Source organism: Phragmites australis, chromosome 4 (genome assembly GCF_958298935.1).
Source record: "Phragmites australis chromosome 4, lpPhrAust1.1, whole genome shotgun sequence".
Classification (NCBI taxonomy): Eukaryota; Viridiplantae; Streptophyta; class Magnoliopsida; order Poales; family Poaceae; genus Phragmites; species Phragmites australis.
The window spans coordinates 25,982,587-26,002,190 of NC_084924.1; the positions used below are offsets into that span (position 1 = coordinate 25,982,587).

The 19,604-nt window shown below is 40.0% G+C and overlaps 2 protein-coding genes across 22 annotated transcripts in view; one reads left to right on the forward strand and one right to left on the reverse strand.

Moving 5' to 3' along the window:
• Positions 1-3,253: 3,253 nt before the first annotated feature.
• On the forward strand, positions 3,254-14,113 carry LOC133915951 (E3 ubiquitin-protein ligase BRE1-like 2). 18 transcript variants are annotated; one of them, XM_062359365.1, is made up of 19 exons: positions 3,254-3,594; positions 5,900-6,061; positions 6,149-6,236; positions 6,330-6,560; positions 6,663-6,830; positions 7,240-7,430; positions 7,565-7,648; positions 7,748-7,867; positions 7,947-8,133; positions 8,235-8,395; positions 9,560-9,631; positions 10,322-10,398; positions 11,157-11,351; positions 11,886-11,958; positions 12,031-12,117; positions 12,678-12,815; positions 13,012-13,214; positions 13,304-13,466; positions 13,684-14,113. In XM_062359365.1, the coding sequence occupies exons 2-19, from the start codon at positions 5,900-5,902 to the stop codon at positions 13,813-13,815; spliced, it is 2,532 nt and encodes an 843-aa protein (XP_062215349.1). In that variant the 5' UTR covers positions 3,254-3,594; the 3' UTR covers positions 13,816-14,113. The 18 variants fall into 18 exon arrangements, 14 of the variants coding, with proteins under 14 accessions (XP_062215349.1, XP_062215350.1, XP_062215355.1 ...); XM_062359366.1 differs by having other exon boundaries at positions 3,254-3,517; XM_062359367.1 differs by lacking the exon at positions 3,254-3,594 and adding an exon at positions 3,650-3,787.
• A 565-nt stretch (positions 14,114-14,678) lies between these two features.
• Positions 14,679-19,604, reverse strand: part of LOC133915953 (nuclear transcription factor Y subunit A-7-like) — a 32,893-nt gene continuing 27,967 nt past the window's right edge. For 2 of the 4 annotated variants that reach the window (XM_062359381.1, XM_062359380.1), the window contains exons 4-8: positions 19,207-19,281; positions 17,238-17,350; positions 17,085-17,159; positions 16,470-16,637; positions 14,679-15,342 (exon numbers count right to left, since the gene is read on the reverse strand). In XM_062359381.1, coding sequence (XP_062215365.1) covers positions 14,974-15,342; positions 16,470-16,637; positions 17,085-17,159; positions 17,238-17,350; positions 19,207-19,281 — 800 coding nt within the window. In that variant the 3' untranslated portion in view covers positions 14,679-14,973. Of the gene's footprint in view, positions 15,343-16,469; positions 16,638-17,084; positions 17,160-17,237; positions 17,369-19,206; positions 19,282-19,604 lie in introns of all 4 variants that reach the window. The other 2 variants (XM_062359382.1, XM_062359383.1) reach the window with 2 other exon arrangements.

Here is a 19,604-nt window from a genome sequence, read left to right on the forward strand (position 1 = left end):
ATCATGTGAAGTCTAATTTGATAAACTACGCTTTATGTATATTTGCATGTAGTTAGTCAATGTTGGGTTTTATAGGTAGATCCTATTTGTTGCACTACCTTACCTTAGCATTATTTATCTCTTGATCAGTTGTAACCTAGGTTGTTCTTTGTGTGATTATCAACCAAAAAATGAATGTTATGTTCTTAGTCATGTATATGTCATCGATAGAAGTCGAGCGCTGGTTCAACCATCGTTTGCAAGGTTAGGGCTTACTTATTATTCACCAAGATAATAATGACGGAGGGATGTGTAAGTTAGTGAGGATGATGCGAGGTTCAAGCGGGCAATAGGGATTGCTCGAGAAGGGAGTCTCAGATGCTATAGACCTGCTTGAATCGATTAAACATCGATCATGATATAATTGGCTTTAGCACTTTCCGTACTTAACACATTTGATATAATGGTAAGTCAAGCCGAATACCTCATTTGGCTATGATCTTTTGGCGTATAAGTTTCAGGTGTTGTCAGCATAATAGGTTTGTAACGGGTATCTAGTTTGCTCAGAGAGTAGTTCTAGATGGCTGCACGCCAAGGCACATGTTCAAACGGTTGGGGCTTATTTTGGAAAAGTTGTCACAAGCCGAATGGTCCTCGTGTCATGTGGGAAAAAGGGAGTACCCCTTTAGGGTGTAAGATAAATTTGAATTTCCGCGCTCTCAGTTATCAGCACACTTTTATCTATTTGCATCAATCGTAGAGTTTCAATATTGGGAAGTGATGATGATATGTTGGAAAATGGATGGTGATGTTGATGTCAAGTTGAGATGGTTCTAATAGCAGATAGGATATGTTGATAATCTCATGATAGAAGGGTTTTGGCTAGATCATAAAAGACCACACTTGAGTCAAAATCACTTTTGTATTATAAAAATTTATTTAACCTTTATGGCTGATTCCTTGCTACGCATCCTCAAATGCATTCTCCTTAGAGTCGGGTATTATTAAGTACCAATTATAGATTAAGTCTTGTGAATACCTTCGTACTCACACTGTTTGTTTGTTTTTCATGTGAGGAAGAATTAATTTTTGGTTACTTCACGTCTGCCGATATTAGCGGCGGGCAAGAGTAGCATCATCTACTCAGCATATGTCTTTTGGGGTGGTGTTTATGGGCACATAGCACTACCCACCTTTTATCGTTCTTATGTTTTTTTCTGCTACGTAGTGACTCTAACCCACTAGGAGATGAAACTAACTCTTATCCTCCTAGTGTTCGTTATGTAAATTATTGTAAAAGTTGTAATCACTTAAAACATATAATCTAAATTTATTACTAGCTCTTTATTATGTCTTGTTATGGTGAAGCATGTTGTAAATGTATGTGTTCCGATCTTGGGTATAAAACACATAGCGAGACTACTGAGATGATATTCTGGTTAATTATTGTAGTTGTGATTATATAAATGATTGACTTAATATTTAATTAAAATACTATTTGGATGGTTCCCTACACCATGTCTCCTTATTCAATAGCTCTCTCGATCTGTTGGGTGTGCACGTGGTTGGGTGCATTAGGTTTTAGGGTGCATCTTTGATTGGGATTGTTGTGACCCACCAATAATTGATATGGATGGGAGCTCATGATAGGCCTTTGGCTCTTGGATAATGGGCTGGAAGAGGGAGGTCGGAGCAAATAGTTGCTCTGTTTGGTCTAAATAGTTGCCTAGTGTGTTCGGTTTATGGAGACTGCAAACCGACAAAAACACCGATCACCGAATAACACTCGATCTCAACACCGTACCGAACACTGTACATCGAACAAATTGAAGATTTCGGTTGTTTTGGTTCGTTTCGGTTCGGTGCGATTAATCTGTTTGGTGAAAAAAAAATTCCACCCCTACTTTTATTTAAAAACCAGACCCCCTAATCCGGAGCTTTCATTGGACACTATTTTTAACGGGGGTGTGCGACGCTGAAGCTTCGAACCCCGATGGGCTCGACCACTCCCTCGTGGCTACGGATGTCAACTGGGCTCCGATCCCCATTCCCCGACGGGGAATTCCCCTATTAGGGGATGGGGATAGGGCCAATTTTCCCCCGCGGGGGTTTAATGGGAGAAAAGTCTCCCTCATCGGGTATGGCGGGGGCGGGGACGGTTCTCTATTCCTCGCCCCCGTTTCCCCGCGGGGCTGATTCCCTGAAATTTTTAAACTCCCCATAGCCCATATATGCAAGAAACGGCCCATCTAAATCCCAACCCACCAAAGCCCGTCAGTCAGCATAGCGGGGACGGGGAACCCGTCGGGTATACATTCCCCGCGCGGGGACGGGGATAGGAGAATTTTCTCCTCCGTGGGCGGGAACGGGGACGGGGACGGGGGAAATTTTCCCCAATCAAGACGGGGATGGTTACCCATTTCCTATAGAAAATTTCCCCATTGACATCCCTACTAGTGGCTTTGCCAATCAGGCTCCACGCCCACCCCTACTTTTGCTGGGTAAAACAGCACAAGTTTTCTTTATCAATTAGAGGAAAAGCACTGCAACAACAAAGCTTTGATAAAAACACCTACAACAACACTCACAATCGTGGGTGTGCCCTCACACGCTTACAAATAAATTTGACGAAAGCACTCGTGTTTGTGGGTACCCATGCTAATTTGATTTAGCTCTAGCTTTAGATAGAGAAGGTGAGAGGAAAAACTAGCGGGCTGCCTAAATCACAACTTTTTTTATGATCTAAATCACATGGGTGGAGGAGCCATAAGCTTCACACGGGATGATGCTCCCTCATAGTTCATTTCAAGCTTTATGAGCCGCGCTATGAAGTTGGAGGTGTTTGCTAGATTCTTCCACCTTGGGAGCTAAGCCTAATAGCAACCAAGCCCAGTGCAGCAATCTTGAGGTTTATCCCATATAATACCATTAATAAATTTTTACAAGAGTATTCTCCAAACTTTAAAATTACCTCTATTGCATCCGGGCACTAGCCTAGTTGGTAAGGATGGCACGAACGCTCGAGCCAACCCGCGTTTGAGCTCAAGTACTCGCACAGATATGTACAGAACAGATACACACAAAGCGGCCTCGCTTAATCCTAATTTCAAAAAAGACCATAGAAATGGATACTAATGTTCATAAAAAATTGCCTCTAAAGAATCCTAGAAGAGTGGGGGATGAAAGGGTCACGACTCACGAGTTGGGCCGAACCGAGGGAGCCCAAAAGGGCCTAAAGTAGCACACCTGGGCCGAGACGGCCGAGCATCTCCTCCCGCTCCGCTCCGATTCGCTTCCTCCTCTCTCGCCGTAGCGCCCCTACCGGCGGCCCCTCCTCCTCCCCTCCGCCGAGCAACCCACCAGCCAAGGCAACCCGGCACGCCGTGCTCCCCACACAGGCGCACACCTGCCCTCCTCATCTTTTGCAGCGCCCACGCCCCGGCCCTCGAGCCGGCGAACCCGGCTGCAGCAGCACCCCGCCCAAGCACGCCGGTCACCCCGAAGGAACTCTTCCCGCGCAGCAGTCCTCCTCCTCCTCGTACGTCACCCTCTACTGCTGTTGGATTTGCGTGGAGTTGTTGATCCATCCGGACTTGGGATTGGATTCTTGTGTTGGTAAGGAACCCTTACTCTGCTTGGTTGGAATTTTCTAAGATAGGGTTTTGTTCAGGGAGCTGCGATAGATGGAACCTTAATCTCTTAGTGGCGGATTACTTTGCTGCATAGTGGATTACTAATCCAGCCATCCATCCACGGTTCTGGTTCGGTTTGATTAGACTCTTCTTCTCCTTCACCGTGCGCAAGATTGGTAGGTCACAGTTGACATTAATGGACTAGGGATCCTAGTTGTTGTTGCTGTTCATATTTCAAAACAAAAATTGGGGGTCTAACTTAGGTGCTTTCAGAAAAGCAATCTGTTGTTGCATCCTATGTAGCGATTGTTCGAGACAGGAATTGAGCCTTGGAAGTAGCTTGGTCGTTCTGTGCATCATGGTCATGCTAATTTTCTTTATCTAGAATTCAGTGGTTTAGATGTATTACAGTTCTGGAGATTTCTTAACAAGAGCTGAACTGGAATATTGACAGTAAAATATTTTCATTTAACCTCCCGTGTGCAAAAATCTCTGGTTTAAATTTGATATTAGGAGATTTTGACATAATTATAATATTAGCTACTCAATAGGAGCGGAAATAGGCTCCGGATAAAATGTTTTATTGTTGTTTATTCTAAATTAATGTAGCTGCATAGGTGCTATGCATTATAATTAGGGCTGTTTCATTTATTAGCTCGTTTCCTTACCATGTCACTGACTTGTTTATGGGGAAAGCTAGTTCCAACTACTTCCAACTAAATTAGAGGGCTTTACCTTTGTTTTCAAAAACCACTATTTTCATTAGATGTGAACAAAAATTAATGCTACTAAGTTCCAAATAAACCCTGAACTTCCACAGTACTCAGCGACACTATGCCTCCTCCTGAAATGAGAGGGAGGGAGGGAGGGAGGGGTGGGGGTGGGAGGAAGGCTGCATCTATTTTTGCCACTTGGCATTTCTGGACACCCGTAGGCTCAAATTAGTGAACATTATGGAAAAAGTGGGCTTGATGGAAAGTTCTGTTTATATTGTTTTTAAGTTTCCATTAATGAAATTGGTAGTTGCAGACTTGGGTACAAGATGCCAGAGGTGTAAATTTGCTTCCCTCCTTTTCATATTTGTATCTTTTGACTTTTGTGATTAGAAGTTTGAAGGCTTGTTGGAGCGTAGGATTTTTGTAGGAATTTAAAAGGGTTCTCAAGGAAAATTTTCCTATGTAGCCCTTTGGACTGTGGGAATGGGCTTGGATATTCCTATAGGAATTCTTCCTTTCATCCACTTTTTGCTATACACTTTTCCTGAGACTGGAAGTGAATAAAATACCACCCAAGATAATAATAAACATCGAAATTAAATAGTGATCGTTGATCAGGGAAGTACCTCAACTGCTCGGTGCATTATTCTGAACTCCCATGCAGTAGATAGTAATTTGGAACCGTGCTCGAGTAGATATTGAGTTGCCCATAGTCAATACTTTGGTAGAGTACTTAGGAGTTTGTGATTGGCGTGTGAAAGATCTGATGTGGAAGCCTGGTGTGGAATTTGAGTTGCTGTTTAAGCGGCTGGTTCACAGCCAATGTGAGCCAAACCGAATTTGGTAATGCCCTGAAATTGGGCTACGGTCTGGTTTACAACCAAAGTTTTGCAACACCCAGGGAATTTTTGGCAACGGCAATCTACAGTGCACAGGCTGCATGGGTTCATTTGCGCCTTGGCTTGGTTGCATGCAAGCTAGTGCTGAGATGTCACCTCTTGGTTGGGTGCTTTATATGCGTTACTTTTTTATTATCAAGCTTCAAACGACTATCTTCTAAACCATGTATTTGATTTGTAATGTTGTAATCCGTTTGAACTACTATATTCCTTAAATTAAATCAATAAATCAAGACCCATATTGGCTTTGTTTTGACGCCAAAAAATAGTGATATATGGGCCCCACGTGCCATACTCACGGTTTTGACAAACTTTGGCGTGGCTGCAATCCAAACACCATTTTCTTCTCCATGTTTTGGCATTGCCTGTGAATTGGTACGACCACAATCCAAACATCGTTTTCTTGCCCATGTTTTGGCATTGCCAAAATTTTTGGTTTGGTTCAGCAGCATGACAAAACCAAACAGACCCTAAGTAATAAGGAGTTATAATGCCACGCTAATGTAGAATTTGAGTGTCAGTTATAAATTGGTTAGAAAAATTTGCAAGCCAACTGAGTACCTGCTCTTAATATGTTCCTTTCAGTGCCCTTTAAAGTTTCCCTTTTTGCGGTTGTAGGTCTGACTTTTTTGCATTTTCATTATTTACTTATTTGTTATTTATTTATTTACAGATGGATGCCACAGCTCTTCAATATGAAAACCAAAAGTTGGTGCAGCAATTGGAGGCACAGAAGTCTGAAATGCATGCATTGGAGGGCAAGTTCAAGGAGCTGAGGGACGAGCAATGTTCTTATGACAAAACTCTGATTTCTCTGAATAAAATGTGGAATCAGGTTCTTTCCTGCGGGTCTGATATAAGCATTGCTGTATGGATCTTTTCCAGTCTGACATGTTTCTTATTGCGTCTATCTAAATTATAGCTGATTGATGATTTGGTCCTGCTTGGGGTACGGGTTGGTGGGGATTTGGACAATTTACAAGTGCTTGACCATGAAGAGTTATCGGAAGGTTGTGGCATGTTTGTTTAGTATTGCTTCACAAGGTCCATTTTGTTTCACTAGTGATATTTTTTTAGCTGATTGTGCGCTCATTGTTCCTCAGAATCTCTTGTGTCGTGTCCTTCTGAAGAGATATTTCTCTTCAGGCTCTTGAAGTCCAGCAATCTCAAAAATAATAATTACAGTAGCTTGTTGGAATTTGTTGAAGAAGCTCTTGCTTTTCGCCGTTCAGCAACTGTTGCTCTGATGAAGTCCCTGCAAGAGGCTATTGCTTCACAGCAGGCGAGAAGTGAATTGTTATGTTTAGCTTTAAATGGACAAAAGTCAAATGAAGGTAAAGAAAAAAGGAAATCTTGTACCTTTTCCCTTTTTTTACTGCACCTAAATTATTTGCCAATTATCCATTTGCTTAAACTGTTCTCTTTTTTAAATTTAGATGTCATTGTTGCCCTTCAAAACCACAATGATCACTTGAAAGATGTGGTTGACAATGTCAGTCAAGCTATTTCTATTATCAATGAGAAGCACAAAAGGTATCTAGATGAAATTGAGGCCTTCAAAAGCAACCATTCAAGGGAGCTACAGGAAATTATGCGCCTTTCAGGTGTTAAAAAATGTCCTTCCCTCATCCTTCCCCCATTTGGCTTTGGTTTGGGTGAAATTTTGCTGTATCTGCATTTAAGATGAGCCATTCACGTTTCTTGACTTTTTTCGTCTTATTTACATGTACGATATGTGAATGCGAGTGGCTAGATTGGAACATACCATATCATTTTTTGGTGTATGACAAAAAGTTGCCCTATTGTATGGAATAAATCCTGGTTGTGCTTTAGACCTTATCCATGCTTTGCATATTTATTTCAGAAGGGCTTTGGTTTGTACTAATATTTGGTTGCACATGAATTAGCATGGAATAAATGCCTACCAAATTTAAGTCTGGTCAACAAAGTTTTGGCTAACCTGTTCTATAATCCAAACCAATCCATAATGCATATGCTTACATTGGATTGCAGGTGAGTTAGAGGAAAGCATAGCAGAGCTGGAGGAAAGTCAACGAAAGTTGGTTGTGCTCCAGTTGCAGAGGCATGGTTCAGTTATGGATGCATCTGCTGCAATTGTTGTGAATGGTGATGTTTCTACTGATAAATCTTCAGACAAAAGTATGAGCTGGCAAGACCTTAAAGATTCTGTTGAGGAGGCTAAGGTACTTATGAACTGTAATCAGATAAAACTGCAATTTCTTGACATGGATGCTCTTTACAAGTCTTATCTTCTCATTTTTTTATCTTTTAGCTGTATGTTTGATCTTTTACTGCCAATTTGCCCAATTGAGGGCAGATCCTCGCAGGAAACCGTCTATTTGAACTCCATGAGACTCAAGAGGATAATTTAATACTATCCAAGGAGCTGGGAGATCTTGAGGTTGGTACCTTCATTTGTACTGGAGGGTTGACATTTTTTTTTTTTTGCATTTTTAAGTTGGATCCTGGTTTTTCTTATTTCTCTGTGCTATGTATGCAGGGGCAATTGAAAGATGAGAACTATGTTTTCGTATCAAAACCATACACAATTCTTAATGATCAATTACAGCATCTGAGTACTGAGATAGAGCGCTATAGGGGGTTAGTTGAAGTATTACAGGTATGTTGTCTGTCCTCTGTTGTACTGCCTTGCACTGGTATTGTTTTTTTCCCTCAGCTTTTTCTTTGTGTGAATTTAGAATGACAAGGACCAGCTCGTGCACAAGGAGAAAGAAATTTGTGCAAAAGCTGAATCAGTTGACAATATTAAACAAACCATTACCACTTATGAGACCAAAATTGAAGAACTGGAACATCAAATTCAGATATTCATGGCTGAAAAGAATGATCTTGAGATCAAGGTCGAGGAAACCTTGCAAGATTCAGGTAGAGGGGACCTGACACATAAGTAGTTTGTTTAAGAGGAGGTCTGTGGTTCATCTCTTCCTGCAGAATGTAATATACTTTGTTCTCATTTCCCCTGTTAGGTAAAAAAGACTTCAAGGATGAGATTCATGTTATGGCTGCAGCACTCTCCAAAGAGATGGAAATGATGGAGAATCAGTTGAGTAGATCAAAGGATGCGGCTTCTGAAGCACTTGCATTACGTGAGGAAGCCAATTCTTTAAGATCCTTGTTATCTAAGAAGGTCTGTCTTACATCTGATCAACTGTTCCCCTTATTTTGCATCTGTCAAGTTGTTTTGTATTCTTAGTCATGTCTGTGAATGCTGTTTTGAAGCTTACCCTAGCTTCCCACACACTAATGAGAAACATAATGCATACTCCTTCCATGGAATTCTTTTTTCCTAATGTTAAAGTAACCACCACCCTGCCAGCCTGAACCCGGGTGGTGGTGTTCCAGCCAACATCCCCCCACCCAGCCCACCACCACCACCACCGGAAACACATCCTGTTGGTTCCATGCTACTTTTTTATTTATCATATCTGTCCTTTAGTTCATGCTTTTGGATTTCCCCTGAGTTTCTCCTTGAGATATATTTTCCTCGTTTATGTATCTGACATATATGATAAATCCAAGGAGCAATCAATTTAATTTGTCTATTTACATAACTGTCTGATTTCAGAAGAGATGAACATCTGAGTCCAAAACAGTATTTTCAGATTAGAACTGGCATCGCTATATGCTTTGTTAGAGCGTGATGCTTATGTTTAAAGCAGAATGCTTAATACTTTAGGCACAGGATATCTTCTGAGCATCAAACACCGTGTGTATATAATGGCTCTGGAATTTATGGTTTTTGGATAATTTGGAGTCCTTGAATTTCACTGGACTCATATTGTCATACTTTTCATGCTAAAGCAGAATTATATGTGGGACCACTGTGGGATAGACATATTTATACTTTGATGTCATCGTATGCAGTTGCACACTTAGAATACTTATATGCTGATGTTGCGCATGTTAAGGGTATAATAGCAATCTCCTAGTCTAGGGTTTTCCTCATGTACTCTATTTATTGCCCCCATGGGCTATTATTCCTAACAGCGCAAACTCAAAAAATTCAGTAGAGTTTATATTTCTGAATTAGACTTCTCTATGCTGCTATCCTCTTCTTCAGAAATCGTGAGAACCGAGCGATCTCCAATTGAGAGGCCTCGCATCCGGACTCAAACCCGGGTGCTCGCAGGTCGTGTGAGTACCTCCCTAAAGGGTTCAGTACTCCCCTCTCTTAAGACAAAGGCAGGGGGACGTCTTCTTCCCGTGGTCGAGTTTTTTTTTTTTCCTTCAGAAATCGTAAAGGGCTAGCAAAACATCTAGTACATCTGATGAAAATATGTTGAATTTTCAGATTGATGAACAACAGGAGATATCTGATAAATACAACTCACAAGTCAATGATATCAAGTCCCTCAAAGCATTGGTATGATATCCTTAATACTTCTCTGTTTCCTCTAAGGTGGTGCTGAGAGTCTGAGAAGTTTATACATATATTTTACATTCCCTGAGGAAGTCTGTAGTTCACTGGTCTTTGTGTTGCTTGTGAAGCTTGTATTTATGATATACCACTAGCAACTATATCAAAATTTTGTTGTAGTGACTACTGAGGACATACAACATTATAATGGTAAAGAGCTTGATAGGTTAGCATAATATTTTGGTGATAGCCTTGATTTCTAGTGTCTGAAAATACTAAATATGTTACTGATCAACATATTTCTTGTTCTTTTAAGAATCAAAATACATTTAGCTTGCAATTAGGTAGCTAATATCGCTCGTTCCAATGGCTCACATGGCCATATTGAAGTCTTTCATTTGCATCCAAAGTAAAATTACACATGAGCTGTGTATTTTGCAATGATCATAGGGACTAGCAGCATATCAAGATGTTTAGGTTTACAAGATATGGGTGGATGGAACCGTTTATTTACTGTTGGATAGCTTGGTCATGAATTATATTCTTCTTCTATCTTAGAGAAATTAAAGTTTAATTATCATCATTCACGAAATGCAAATCTCAAGCACAAGTGGGTGAAATGAAGTTGCAAGTGGAGTTACAACTAACAGAGGCTGCAGGTTTTTCATTCATACCTTGTCCACGAAATTTCAACAGGTTGAGGAGTTGGAGCAGGAAAAGCAGGAGTTGCAATATATTGCAGATATGTACGCGAAAGAATGTTCTGAGTCAAGGTATGGCTTGCATGTTGTTTTTCATATCGATTTTGATGCTATTTTTTAATGGTTTAGCAATTGTATTGTTGTATTGTCCTCATAATAAGATTCTTTTTTCCCTGGTTATCTGCTTGAACTTTTATTCTCACAGTTTAGAGATGTCTTTTTCGTTTCAAAATTAGGTTTACTAGAGCTCAGGATTGTTAGATAGTATATAAAAGAGTTGATATGTGTTTGCTTTCTGATTTTTAGAGTTAATTCTTCAAAGTACTATTTTATGAATAAATAGTATTACTTTAGGTCTATATTTACTCCTATTCTCAAATTAATTTCATTTATGCATCTATTGACTTTAGCTATCTAGTGTGCTATCTACGAATAATCATGACCTGGTCAAACATCTATCAAGTTGTTGAGGAAATGTGATGACAGTGTTGAGTTGAATTGCAACCAGGTGAACTAATTGACATAGGCCTCAAAATGTCGTTCGTAACTGCAGAAAGACAAATATAGTTCAGAAAATATAAAATGTAAACATGAAGAAAATAAGAGGAGTAAAGCCATGCTACTTTCAACATTAGTTGCAGTTTGCTCGAACCTTTCCCTCTGCAACATTTTTTCCACTCCCACTTCCGGGATGAACAATGGATGATTGAGAAAGTGTCTGTATAGTGCAAAAATTACATACACGTACCATAGTCTTTTGACAGACATACATATATATTTCATTTCATTCATTATATCGTATCATTTTCACTCCTTCCTTGTGAATCTAGTACAATTACAGATATTGAAGAATCAGAAAACCAGGCTCGCAGCCAGGCTGAATATTTGAGGACTAGTTTATATGAGCACAGTCTCGAGCTTCGAGTAAAAGCAGCAAATGAAACTGAAGCTGCATGCCAGCAAAGGCTTTCAATTGCTGAAGCAGAACTGGAAGAGTTAAGGGCTAAAGTAGATGCATCTGAAAGGTTGGCTATCTGCTCTTGGGGACAATCATATGTCTACAAGCTAGAACAATTGATGGCTTCTCTTCTTATGATTCAGTTTATCTCAAAAATCTTCATGCTTTTATCAAGTTGTATGTAATATCCAGTAATGTTGTGTAGTTATATGAGCTATTAGACCATCTTCAACCATATTCCCTTCATTTCGTTCCCTTGCCGATTCTCTTCCCTGTTCCCATTCCTTTTATTTTCTCTCATCTCCAACAGCTTCCCTTCAAGGGGAATTGCGAAGGGAAAGGGGAGAGAATCCCGTTTTGAAGGGAATGACCCTGAGAATCCCTTCGTGACGGGAACTGTGAAGGGAAACCGTTGGAGCGCTGAAGGGAACGAAAATTCCTTCACGATGGAATTTTCGCCCACGACGGGAATCCCTTGGGCGTAGTCTTATATTTGCCCTTATCACGTAAAGTGGCAGGCATTATTTGTTATATTTGTGAACCAGTGAATATTAGATTGTTTAATGAAAGATTTGATCTTCTAATCTTCTATGTCTGTCAGAGATGTTCTGGAACTCAAGGAGGCAATAAGAATTAAAGAGGCCGAAGGAGATGCCTACATTTCTGAAATCGAGGTTAGCTCAATTTTTTTTCTCAACAGTAGTTTTTGTTTGTATGTGTGAAAGCATATGATATTTGCATCACAGACAATTGGTCAAGCATATGAAGACATGCAAACGCAAAATCAGCATCTTCTTCAACAGCTTACTGATAGAGATGACTTTAACATAAAGGTATTTGTTAGTTTTCCTTTTCATCTTTTTTCACGACAAGACTGCAAACTCGTAATGTTCTGTAGTGGCTGGACTTGCCTGTATCATACGAATAGAAGGTAAATGCCATGAGTATTTGATGCTAATATTCACGCATGACACTGCCTGCTTTGTAAAATATTGGAACCTTGTAGATTTGCAGGTAACCTTAGTATTTCTAGTTTTGTACCTTGTTAGCACAGAAGAATAGGTACATAAGCCATCAACCAGATTTTGACATGCAACAAGTGTGAACTGCTGGCATGCATGGACTGGAAGGATCTAGATGAGAATATCTTTTCCTGGTTTTGTGGGTTTTATGGTGTATTTGTGCAATGTTGTAGTGGTATAGAGGCACAGAGCTTCACGTATGACCGTTTGGCTACCTCAGGGTATCTATTAGCCAGTTGTTGCTCGAAAGTTATAACCTGTAGCACATTAACCAAGTTTATAAAATTCTATTTGCAGTTTTGCATCGCCAGAAACTAATCATCTTTGTTTTCTTATTAGTTCCTATCAGTAACTCGATTCTCATCTAACAGCTGGTATCAGATAGTGTGAAGATGAAACAGGCTTCTATTTCCCTCCTCTCTGAAAAGCTCATGCTACAGAAGCAACTCCAGCAAATTAACACTTCTACGGAGTCATCTAAACTGAAAATTGCCTGTGGTGAGGAGCAGGTAGTCTTCTACTTCTGTTGTAATTTTTTTTTATATAGTATCATTTGTTGATAACCTGCAGTCTGAAATTAACTGTGTGCCATTGCCAACAGAATCCTAGAAAGCTTGTGATAGCAAACATCAATTTAAATTATTTTATTTTAGTTTTACACTTGGAAGTGATTCAGTTTTGAAGTGGCTTGAATGATTTTTACAGATGAAGACTTGCGTAGCACAAGCTATAAAAACTTCAGCGGATAACAGGCATCTTACAATTATCCTGGAAAGGACTGCGCTGGAGGTATCCAACACAGAGAAGGAGCTCAAGTGGCTTCGGTCCTCTGTTGGATCCTCCGAGAAAGAATATGAGCAAACTCAGCAAAAGATAGCTGAGCTGAGAAAGCTGCTAGAGTATGAGAGGTTAGGCCGCTGTTATAACTTTTTCCAAGTTGGTCTTGCTATGCTGATGGCTTGCCACCAGTCGCTCATTACATTTTTTGATATTCCAGAAGCGAGAGGAGGAAGCTTGAGGAACAATATGAAGAAGTAGAAAAGGAAGTCATGGATCTTACCTCTGAGACTGAAGAGGCTACTATCCAGAAGCTCCAGGATGAAATAAAAGAATGCAAGGCTATTCTCAAGTGTGGTGTCTGCTTTGATCGGCCTAAAGAGGTAATGTATGATGTATCGTACAGCTATGTTTGAATGACCTCAATCTGTGTCTCAATCAGGATGGTAGAGTTACAATATTCTTATATCTGTCATGAAGTTCCTGTTTTTTTTTTTTTTTTTTTTTTTTGGTTGTTGTTGTTAATCTCACGGGTGTTGCATGACCAGTTTTGCTACCTACGCTGATGAGTGTCCTATTTCTCCACTTGGTCGTTCACAGGTTGTGATTACCAAATGTTTCCACCTCTTCTGCTCGCCATGTATCCAGAGGAACCTTGAGATTCGCCACCGGAAATGTCCAGGTTGTGGCACCCCATTTGGACAAAATGACGTGCGGGAGGTGAAGATATGAAACCTCTCCAAAGTGGGAAAACCTAGTGTTTGAATGGCGTTGACCTGCATGTCCTTCCCCCTTGTGAATATCATGTTCTATTGGTGAACATTTAGATCTAACTCACGTTTTGTGTCATATATAGATACTTCTTTGCAAAAAAAAAAAAAAAAAAAAAAAAAACCAAAAGTACGAAGAACTAGAATTTTTTTTGGAAGAAATGAAATTCCTGCACTTAATTGCAACCGTGTATGCTTTGTATGAATCCCACTGGGTAATAATTTCTTTGGTCTTGATGTTCTGCATCCAGCAAGTGCTATATCTGCTAGGAGTTACAGATAATCTAATTCCAGCTCCTGCCTGCCAGGAAACCAAGTTAGCAACTAGTTCGCTGCAGATAGTTCTTCGGGACAATTCCCCAATGCCACTGAAAGTTTACGCATTTCATTATTTCTCACTCATTGTTGTGAGAGTGGAAAATAAGGAATTATTATGTTACTCGCTTCACTTTTCATGTATTTGGGAAGCTATGGGCATGTTTGGGTTCTGGATAAACGGAGTGTACGAAAGACAGGCCAAAATTTAGGCATGCTAAAATTGAGGTGTGCAAATTGGTTGTCTACAGTGCCAAACAAGGAGCCTTTCTTATCAACATTTTGGCATAGAATCAAACAGCAGCTAAATCTAGTCAAATTTGTCGAAAAATTTGCTTAGACAAACTTTGGCTCTTGTGGGCATGAAACGAAATAAGTATGATATACATAGCTATTTCAGGAATTACAAATAATAGCTCAATAAAATGCCACATGCCAACATTGCCTTAAAAAAGGCAGATGATACGCAGTGTGACAAGAGCAACAGGATAAACGCAGGTAGTCAGCAGATTCTTCCAAACCACGATTACATTATTAAACGTTTTCTCCAGTCATACTTCAGTAGTGTACATGGTACATCAAGAAGCATCAGGATATTTCTGTGTCCACAATATATCAACAGGTAGCTCCTTAGTTATTTTTGTTTCAACAATTATAAATGGGGTTGATCTTAGACAAGCTCTACCCCACATGAAACTGAAAGCAAATTATTATCAGGTACTTCATAAGCCAAGGATGAATTGCCGTGGGCGCACCGGAGCGTGCCAGTGATGGTACCAGCGCCCCACAATCGAGGCTGTTCACCTCACGATGGGGGCTTGGTGGCGCACGCCATTGGCAGCCTCTTTTCACCTCCATTCTGGGTGCTGAAGTTCATGCTGGGGAGGAAATCAGTAGATGAGAAGCTGATGTGCTCTTGATGAGTGAGCATGCCACCCCCATTTGAAACACTTGAGATCCCAGAGCTCGTCGGTGTCGAAGGCGAGCGAGATGTGCTGTTTTCAGGGCATCCATTCTTGCCGAGGGCCATTTTGCTGACTCCACCTGTTGGAGTCTGAACTGAAAGCAGTGCCTTCTGCTGCTGCTCCTGGAGCTCCTTTTTGGTGAGGAACCGGCCTCCCGATCCACGGGCTCGCTTCATTGCATGACAATGTCGAGATTCGTGAAGGTACGGCTGGGAAGAGAAGGGTGTCATGCTGATTAATATATCCAGGAAAATTTTCGAATAGATGCCTAAACATAGCTGGTCAAGTATATTCATGTGTGGAAGAAACAAATCTGGCACATCTAAGTAGAAAGAAAAAGGAAATCTATAAAGAAATGAAAAGAATATAAGTGCTTATTGTATCTAGCTTAATTATGCATACCTACAATATGCTATCTGATGCTTTCAGGAAAGAAGTACTACGAAAATGTTATTCAACAATCGAATGTGTCACATGGAATGGAATGGAATGGAATGATTCCAGTAGAAAAGGTCCTCATGATGGTTGCAAGACTTAAATATTTGGAATCATAGGGTTCAAATTCCCTCTCCTCTCTCTTTGTATACAACTATGTTACTGTGTGCTCATCTATAAATTCTTGTACCTAATGGTTGTGTGACTAATAGGATGGCTTGGTGAGAGAGATTGAGTGGCATAGTGCTCTTTCTGTTTGGTTAAAGGAACGCATGAATCAATGGAATGGTACGTATTGCTATGTGGCCTGCTAATATGGTAATGCTGGTGTTCATGTGTTGGTAGCATGCGTCGGTTTACAATAGTGTGAGCAGCATATGAAGCGCTAGCTTCTGTACATATGTGTACGCTTCTGCTTTCATTAAGATGCCATTAGAGAACATACAGGTATAAGAAATTAACGATACAAATATAATTGTAAGGAATGTGCATACATAGAAAGGTTTATTTGTTGTTCTATCATCAAGAAAACACTAAAAGTAGGGAGAGTACAGAAAACATTCTAGAATGGCTGTTTACATGGTAAAAAAGAGTACCCTACACGTGGCAAGTGGACGGATCAAGTGATGTAGAAAGGTATGCAAATTACTGTTCTTTTGGGAGATCAAATTTTGATAAAAGATCCTTGGACACGATGGTTCGCGCATGCACTGTGAGCAGAAACAATAGGTTTGGAATGCCAAAAAGATACTAGTCAATTAATTGAACTGGACTGATAACCATCTGAATATGAGCAAAGAAAGTGTAAAATCTAGTAGTCAAGTGCATCCCAAATTTGTGCAAAATAATGAAGCATACTAGAGAAATTGATAGGAACAAATGCGGAATGCTGTAGGCTTACCTTCCGACCTTTTACCAATTTATTTTGGGCCTCCAATTTAGCACGCATTTGCCTTCTCCTGAGGATTGCATGGTACTGCTTTACGTTGACAAATACGGGCTCTTCTGCCGCAGGTTCAACAGGCAATGGTACCCTAGAGTTTGCTGTACCATTAAGTTGTGGATGAACCTGTGTGATAACACGTAAGGGTTAGTGCGCGCACATAGCAAATCCACATATTTACATCTTTGCTCATAAATTATGGGGAAAAGGGCTTCATATTCTCCTGGATTTTGTTGTTGAATTGGGCACACTCCTATTAAGTGTCATTATTAGTTTAGCCAATCAGAAACAATTTTCTCTGGTAAAACGTAAAAATCCAACTAGTTTGCCCAGTTTCCATTTTCATTTGAAACTTGAAAGCATTTTGGGCAATAAAAATAGTAAAGCACAAATGATAGGTGGGAACAAAAGGTTCTCTGGGTAAAGTTGTTTTAAAACTAGCAGTTACTGAAACGTCAGAAACTCGACCAAAACAGCTGGATAATATTTGTTATGTAAGTTTACCATGTTAATCGGTATATACATCGAGAATACTGTAGAGCTGTAGAACTGTAAACCATAAAGAAAACTCACAATGGCATTTGATGCGTATCCTGTTAAGACTCCACCATAATATGGATCAGCAGCATATGGATAAGTAATACAAGCCTGGAAAACAGTTGTTAAATGAAACACTAACTTCTAAGATGGCAGCAATACTGAAGATTTGAAAGTCAATTAACTTACGAAAGGCTGGTTGTAATCAAACTTTGGAGGGGATAAAGCAGCTTCTGGGTTTCCCAAGGGCAAAACAGACTTTACCATGCCCTGGTCTCGCTTCACGTAACTATCATTGTTGTCTGAGAGGGAGAAGAAAGCTGTTATACAATAAACAATGCAATAAAGCTGATAAGGAGTGGATAAATGTTTGTCCAGTTTGCAGGAACGATAAGAAGTTTTCGAAACTAGACAATATTCATACATATTTGATCATGCGTAGATTTAAAAAGAATTATATATGTTGGAACAAACATGATGAGGAAGGCTTTAACGAAGAAGAGATGGATCGGGGCCTCCATACTGACAGTGTGGATCAAGGACTTACACCCGGTGATATGGATCATGATCTCAGTGACGAGGACATATTAGGTTTCAATGATAATGATCTCGAGGATTTTATGGAGAATGTGAACCAGATGGCATAGGATGTCGAGCGGCGTGATGAGTATAATAGTGGTGAGTTTGTTTAAATTTTAGGAATTTGTGCGAGATTCCAAGACGTCCCTTTATCCTAACTGTAAGGAGAAGTGTCACACCCGGTTTTAACGGACAAAACCAAGTGCGGCTTATGTGTGCCTAGGAAGTTAACACACATAAAGACGTCATAGGTGAAATAGCAAAAATAATACTTTTATTAAATAAACGTTCACTTCTTACAGAATAAAAACTTCACCTAAACAACCTCAAAAATTAAGCTAAACGACAGCATCTAAACGACGGCAGTGGGACGAAAACATCGGCGACCAAGCACTCCACAGGCACCGACTGGAAGACACGCTCCTTAGAACACCAGGTTGTCGTCTTGAAAATCTTCAAAATCTTCCACTGAGCAGCATATGTTTTTGTAGGAGAAAGCAAGGGTGAGCATTTAGAGTACTCAGCAAGTGTGGGAAAGTAATGATATGCAGGCTTATATCAAGAATAGGCTAACACATGGTATATTTGCGTAAATACGAGTAATGAAAACACATTTGAATTCAAAAACATTAAGCAGTTACTAAATAAATGTAACCCATACAGTTCAGCATCCAGCATACAAGGCTCCCCACCTTGCACACCATAACCGTCTAGTACTCCCTGTACTTTATCCAAAACCATCTAGTACTCCCTGTACTAGAACCATCACCAACTAGTACTCCCTATACCAAAACCATAACCATAACCATAACCATCACCCTCTAATCATGTGAGGATCCAAGTCTCTCATATCCGTGAGCACGACTGTTATAACAGTTTTACACTCTGCAGAGGTTGTCCATCTTTCCCCACGAGTCAGTGAATTTCATGTTGCCGTGTTTGCAAGACACTTAACACACGCTAGTGGTGTGTCGCCAAGAATCACTGTATGACACTTTCCACTAACTAGAGACTAACCTAGTATGTGTCTGCCCACTAGGTTTCACTGCCAGGCTTTACACGAGTTCAACTCCTACCCAGAAACCTCCTTTTGTGCTGACCCAACACACACTGGATAGACTCTAATTAGTATGTCACGTCTTACCCATATCAGCCTTGTGGTTGGTATGTTACTTCTTGGGTTGTCGCTCCATGAATCGGTCCTTACTTAGGTTACTAGAGCAAACACTAAACCAATATCATAACCATGATAACCATCCAAACCACTTTGCTCAAGGCCTAAGGTTTCATATTGCTAGACTATTAACACATTAACGATCATTAATACATTAACGACCATTGTTGCATATGTTCATTAGTCAATATTATAACACTTCTCAACATCCCAAAAGCATAGCTAAGCAATCTACCCAAAAAAAACACCTAACCATAAATCATCTAGGTTCCAAGGGATGATAAGGGAAAATCTAGGAAAAACCCTAATATAGGTGACTACCCATCATGTTAACAGATATTACATGCAGTTTATTAAAACCAAAACATTTAAAAACATAGGTTAAATATGATCAAGGGCACTTGCCTTCTCCTTGCTGCTGCTCAGTGTATTCTTGCTCCTGGTCTTGATGTTCCTCAAATTGATCCGGGGCGTTGTCGGCTAATCGCACAATAACCGGCAAACAAACAAACAAGATATACTAAGAATAGAGCACAAATCAAAAGAACAACGAGATAAGATCTGTCGAGAAAGAAAGAGCACTGAAAAACGAATCTATCGGCGCAAGAATCGCTTAAAACGGAGCTACGACGAAAAAGTTAAGGCTAAAACAAATCTAGGGTTTAATCTGAAAAAGAAAATGGCTTATTTTGAATAAAACAGAAAGTTCAGGGACCCTTTTGTAAAGACAGGGGACCTAATTGTAATTATGAAAAAGATCAGGGACTAATATGTAAAAAGGCAGGTGCTTTTTGCTAAAAATA